General features: G+C 52.2%; 1 protein-coding gene across 1 annotated transcript; it reads right to left on the reverse strand.

Annotated features, from left to right (window-relative positions):
- Positions 1–5,486: 5,486 nt before the first annotated feature.
- On the reverse strand, positions 5,487–6,551 carry ENH_00008730 (hypothetical protein; the record flags this gene model as incomplete). Its single annotated transcript, XM_013584147.1, has 3 exons — positions 5,487–5,540; positions 5,723–5,857; positions 6,501–6,551. 3 exons carry the CDS (start codon positions 6,549–6,551, stop codon positions 5,487–5,489), a joined length of 240 nt encoding a protein of 79 aa, XP_013439601.1.
- Positions 6,552–6,609: the final 58 nt, after the last annotated feature.

Below are 6,609 nucleotides of genomic sequence, written 5' to 3' on the forward strand. Positions count from 1 at the left end.
CGTGTTCCCACGTGGTGCTGCTTTTACTTGCTGCTACTTGATGCTGCTGCTGTTTGCTGCCTCTTCCTTCTGCAGGGTGGTACGGCTGCTGGCTGCTGCTGCTCGCTGCTGTTGTTTGTTGCGGTCCCGTATTGTTGCTTCTTGGTGCTGTCGCATACTGCTGCTGTTTGCTTCTGCCGCTTGCTGCTGATACGTACTGCTGCACGCTATTTGCCGCTGCTGGTGCTTGCTGCTCGCTGCTGGTCGGTGCCGCTATTTGCTACGGCTGATTGCTGCTGCTGCCTGCTGCTGCGTGTTGCTGTCTTGGCCTTCTGTTGTGTGTTGCTGCTCTTGCTTGCTGCTGCCCTTTGTATTTTGCTGCTGCTGCTGCTTTCTGGTGCTGGCACCTGTTGCTACTCCGTGCTGCTTGCGGCTGTTATATCGTGATTCGAAGAAAACTTTTCGGGCGGCGAGTGTGTCATAGACAAGATGGTCGTTTTGCATCATATCTGGTGTAGGGAAAAAGCATAGGGAAATTCAGAAATTGGGCAGAAGAGACACCCGTATGCGTCGCAGTGGCCTCAGACCGCTGCAGTTCTTCAACAAGCCACAAGAGCAGCAGAAGCGGCAGAAGCAACTTGATTAAAACTTGTGGAAAGCCGAATGCCATGAGGTTGGGATTTGGACTGCAGCAACAGATGTGGAGTGCTGGGTCAAGACGCCTGCGACAGTAACAACAGCATGAAAAATAGACTACCCAAAATATTTGCTGCAGTTACTTGGTGCTGCTGTCTGTTGCTGCTTTTTGTTGCTGCTGCTGCTTCTTGGCTGTGTTGCCCGAGGCTGTTATTCGGTGGTGCTGCTTGCAGTTGTTCTTTTGTTGTGCTGCTCTGAGCTGCTGCGTTTTGCTGTTCTTTACTAGTGCTTCTCTATATTTCTGCTTAATGATGTTGCTTGATTGGCTATGCGCCTTGTTCTCTCTGGCTAGCGAAAACGAAATATAGCGTCGGTGAACAGTGTATGCAGCAGTTCCAGATGCTTCTGGAGCTTCTGCTCCTGCAGAGGCCAATTCAACTGCTTCTGCTTGGCTGTTCTACTTCCTGCATGATTGCGCCATTCTGCTCTTTCTGGCTAGCGCAAACGAAATGTAGTGTTGGTGAACAGTGTGGGCAGCAGTATTTAGATGTTTCTGGTGCAAAGGCCAATTCAACTGCTTCTGCTTGGCCGTTCTACTTCCTGCATGATTGCGTCATTCTGTGGCTGCAATAGCAAGCCAGTGTGTGGAAATTCACTTCAAGTGGACAAAAGTGATATGTGTTGGTAGGAAACAGATGCATGAAGGCGAGTGCGGCGAACAGCAGTATCAACTGTATACAACCAGAAGCAGAAAGAAACCCAGTCACACAGACTGTTTGTTGTTTTTTTGTGCTGTTGCTGCAGCGCAAACCACAGAAAGAGGTCTTCTAGGCATGAATGCTGGTGAGATAGTATTTGACCCCCAGAGGAGGTTGAAAAAAGGGCAAAAATCGGACGAAATCGGCAAGAATTCAGGAGCAACAAGAGAAAAAGGAAGTCAGGCAGGAGCTATAGTGGCATCCGCTGCAGCGGAAAAGCCTGCAGCATCAGCGGTAGCAGCAGCAGGACCAGTTAGTTTGTAGAAACGGAGGGACATTTGAAGGCCATGAGGCTGTAGCATGCACGGTGGAATTAGCATGATGTCCGGTACAAAGAGCTGCAGGAGCATTCCACAAGATGCAGCAGCACAACCAACAGCCTTACTGAGAAACTTGCTTTTGCTGTCTGCTGTGGCTCGAGGTTGGGTCAAAAAGGACGTTTTCAGTGAAGTGCATGACGTTGTGGAAGTGTTGAACATGCAGAAACAATAAAGCATTGCTGCAGGAAGTAAGCGAAAACAAACAGCATTGCTGCAGGAAATAAGCGAAAAGAGATATTTCAAAAGAGACGCGTATAGTATTCGCCGCAAGGGACGTGCTGAGCAGATGAAGTGCACTTCCCAGCAACTACAGTGACGTAAGCAGCGGCAACAGAACCACCAATAGGTGCACCGAAAACCGTAGGGGTAACTGCATTGACAGCTGTTGCAAAGATACAGCGGCACTGCGGCACTGCGACAGCAGATGTGGATGTGCAAAAGCACCAGCTGCAGCAGAAACGGCAGCCGCACCAGTGGAATTACACATGCTGCATCAGGCTGCACTGTATGTGGAGCAGAGGTGCATCAGCAGCCTGAGCACCAACAGGAACAGCAGCATCAGCAGCAAACCCAGCCTTCTCTGCGATTTGGTTTACATTACAATCATCAGTCATGCATTGAGGGAAGGGCTCCCGTGCAATTTGTTTATAATCGCTCATACATTTAAAGAAAGAAAACCCAAACAAATTACGACCCACAGTGTCTGTGACAGGTCTGCTACCACTGCTCTTCTCTTTTATTTCGATATTAGCTGACTTTGCAGTAGTACCTCGAATTTGCTGCCGAGAGTAGTTTCCGGTGATGACCTACACTTGAGCTGATGCAGAACCTGCTGATTTTGCTGTTGCTGCACCACATGCATATGTTGATGCCAAGCCCTGCGAAAAAACACCTGCCACAATAGGGAGCTTGCTGCTGCTGCTGCTGCCGCTAAATGAGCAACTAGCAGGGCTACTTCTGCTGATCACGCACATCAACTGCAAAACAAAACGCGTAACAACGGCAAATTCTAGGCGTCAGGAACTGATTTTTACGACCTAAACCTTACAATTTAAACCTTGAGCGCTGAAACCTGAACCATACGCCTGGCGTGTTGCTAAATGGCAGTCTCCTCTCTGCTTCTCTTGGTTTCTTTTCCCCTCCGACCGTTTTACAAAAGCTCTCCTACAACTTGATGTTTCCTCTGACGCTGATTTCCCCGTCTTACACGGTGCTGCACCAGCTGTTACTCGTGCTGGTGCCGTTGTTGCGCACCTTTCCACCAGTTAGAACAGTGGCAGCCACAGCAGGGGCAGCAGCAGCAGGAGCCTGCCTGAATTCATTCCCCAAAAAACAAACTTTACTAGCTGCCGCACCTGCTGCTGAATGCCATGGTTCCGCTGCTGCATTCCTCACTGAGCGAAGTTCAGCTGCTCGCGTTAGGTACTGCTTCCTCGTCGCAAAGCGCCCCTGCAATGTTCACGGGTGCATGCTGTCTTCCGTTTGTCCCTGATAGCCAAAACTAACTGCTGCACCTGCTGCTGAATGCCATGGTTCAGCTGCTGTATTGCTTACTGCTTTTTAGCAGGTGCTCCTGCTGTCGCTGCTGCTGGAGCCACAGTTGCTGCTGCACATCCCGTTGAAGCAGCGGGAGGTTTCGCCGAAAATAAGCCGTCGCCACGTGATGGGCTTGCAAGACACCTGTCCCAAAATCCTGGAGAATATTTAGCTAGCTACGCAGCTGTCGGATCAGGCTGCTGCTGTCGTGTCTGCCCGGTCCCGCTGCTTCTCCTGTTTATCTCGCTAAGACCTTCGTTCGCTTCTGTTCCAGCACCATCCTCGTCCAAGAGGCCAGCAGCTGCTTCTGCAGCTGCTGACGACACTGCAGTATCGCCTGTTGCGTATGTATATATGCTCAGGGGTCTCGCTGCTTTGTGCGAAAAGCCTGGCAAGCCTTTGGTAGAAACTGTCTTTTATAGGACAAGATAAAGGGAAAAGACAGGTTCCTAACGTCAAGCTGTAGGAAAGTTTAAGCGTTACGCTCTCGACCACGATTGCAAACAAACGAAAGTGTATCCGAGAGTATGAGCGCTTAGGCTTAATTTTTTAGGGGCTTTAGAGCATTATGATTATGGTTAGAAAGTTCGGGCTATTCAGGGTTCTTACATTTCAGTGTTCAAACTCTGGCAATCCTCATTGCGTAAAGCTGGGAATGTTGCGCAATGGTGTGGCTGGACTACGTTGGTGTTGCTTTCTGTTTTGGTTCGGTTGTAACTGCTGTTTCTGGTATCCCACAATAGAAGCACATCATTGAAGCAATGCACTACCTGTGAAGATGGGCAGCTCAGCAACGGCACTGGATGTCATTCGCATGCCAGTGATCCTGCATACACCGAGAAACCAAGCAAGCAAAAAACATAAGAGCACAAAGAGACGGAGATGAGAGAGTGTGATACACGGCCAGCACATCAGGCACTGGCTAGATCAGCGACCGTGCTTTACACCGGAACACCCAGCAAGCAAGCAACGCGCAAGGACATGAAAGCACGGAGTTGACAGGGTGTATGTAGTACAGGACGATTGCATCGGGGATGATACATGCGAAGCTGGGCAGCTCCGCAACCTTACCGTTAAGCGTCTGTTCGCACACACCCAGCAAGGAAGAAACAAGGCACAGATAGAGGTGGTGGAGTGCAAGACGAGCGTGTTCTTTGGAGAAGGCTGTGTGCAGGATGGCGGAAACCTGCTGGGCAGGCCTCATCTGGAATTCCCATTAAGGGAAGTGCTGCTGCTGCTGCTGCTGCTGCTACTGCAGGCGTCGCTGCTGCTGCTGCTGCTCGGGGTCGCCCTGGGCTGCAGGCAAGTAACTCAGCACCAGCTTCGTGGCCTCCGTCTTCCCCGATCCCGACTCCCCCAAAACAATTATGCTTTGGTTTTTTGCTGCAGTGAAATCAACAGAGGGTCCGCCAGTGTCTGTGCGCACACCCGCACGCAACACCCACTCCCGCAGACGCCCGCTTCTGCTGCTGCTGCTGCTGCTGCTGCTGCGGCTGTGGCTGCTGCTGCTGCTGCGGCTGTTGTTGCGGCTGCGGCTGCGGCTAGCTATTCTTCGTCATTGCGCTACTGCTACCGATGCCCGCTGCTGCTGCTGCTGCAGCTGCCTTAGACAATAGTCTAAGGCAGCTCTGCTACCCCTGCTGCTGCTCATGCTGCGGCCTGCCGCAGCAGCTGCTGCTGCCTATATCTGCTCTAGCTTCTTCTGCTGCTGCACCCGCTGCTGCCTCCCGCAGCAGCTGCTGCCCGCTGTATCTGCTCTAGTTTCTTCCGCTGCTGCTCGCGCTGCGGCCTGCCGCAGCAGCAGCTGCTGCGTGTTTCGCTGCTGCTGCAGTGTTTTGCTGCTGCTGCAGTGATTTGCTGCTGCTGCAGTGTGCTGCTGCTTGCTGCTGCTCACGTAAATGGCGTCTTGCATGTAACGGGCCCGCAGCATCTCCAGCACTGAAGCAGCATTTGGGTGCGGCAAAAGACCCAAATCTGAAGCCCTCGCAAATATACCACTGCAGCGAGAGCTGCGGTTTGCTTAACACTTCGAGACAAACTGCTCGCAACACAGGGCTCAGCAGAAGCAAACGCTAGCAGCAGCAGCAGCAGCGGCAGCAGCAGCGGCAGCAGCAGGGAAGCAGCAGCAGGGAAGCAGCAGGGGAGCAGCAGGCAAGCAGCAGCAGCAAAGAAGCAGCAGCAGCAGAGAGGCAGTAGCAGTATCAGCAGAGAAGCAGTAGCGGCAGGGAGGCGGCACCAGGGAAGCAGCAGCGAAGCACTAGGGAAGAGCAGCAGGGAAGCAGGAGCAGCAGGGAAGCAATAGCAGCAGCACCTGTAAAAACAGCAAACCGCAGAGCAGCAACAGCCACACGCAGACACCAGTAGCAGCAGCAGCAGCACAAACAGCAACAGAGGTGGGGGCAGTCGCATCATAAATAGCAGCAGCCAGCCAAACACAGTAGCAGCAGTAGCAGCAGCAGCAGCAGTAGCAGCAGCAGCAGCAGCGGGACTAACCTCTTTGCCTGGTTCGGCGATTTCCCTTAATTTAACTGTCTGGTTATTTATGATCTCCAAAACGATGCATTTGGCGTAAAGAAACGAGGGGTTTTCCAGCACGCTAGGGGCAGAGTCGCACCACACAGTCATGCCCTGCTCACAAACCCTAAACCCTAAACCCTAAACCCTGGAGGAGAGGCCATGCACCTGAAAAGACAGGGAAACACACAAGGGCCGCACACTGGAGTGGGCGTGGGAATGCAGCTGGAAGGAAAGCAGAAGGCCCTCATGAGAGAGCGTTATACACATCGAGCACATCAGGCACAACAGGCATGCATCTGGGTGTAGACCTCAACCGGAAGACCCAGCAAGCAAGAAGCACGCAAGTAAGCACATAATAAAGCGCGGAGTTGACAGAGTGTAGTAGAGGACGAGCACATCGAGGATGGTACATGCGGAGCTGGGCAGCTGACCAACCATGGCGTTATTTGCACACACCCGGGCACCCAGCAAGCAAGAAGCGAAGGCCACAGATAGAGGTGGTGGAGTGCAAGAGGAGCATGTTCATTGCAGAAGTTGCTGTGTGCAGGACGGCGGAAACCTGCTGCTGGACGAGGCTTCTTGGTGTCATCTCAAAATTCCCAGCAAGCAAAGGGCAGCACTTAGGGAGAAAAAACACATCATGCAACGCAGGCTAAATTATACATATGAATGCATGGAGTTAAGAGAGTGTGGTAGTAGAGGACGATCGCATCGTGTATGATACATGGGAAGCTGGGCGGTGCAGCAACCCTACCATTGTGTGCAGGATGGAGGAAAGCTGCAGCTGGACGGAGAAGCCTGCCATCTGGAAATTCCCAGCAAGCAAAGGGCAGCCAAAACACATCGTGCAACGCAGGCTAAAT

Source organism: Eimeria necatrix, genomic scaffold (assembly GCF_000499385.1).
Source record: "Eimeria necatrix Houghton genomic scaffold, Enh_scaff1256, whole genome shotgun sequence".
NCBI classification, from domain to species: domain Eukaryota; phylum Apicomplexa; class Conoidasida; order Eucoccidiorida; family Eimeriidae; genus Eimeria; species Eimeria necatrix.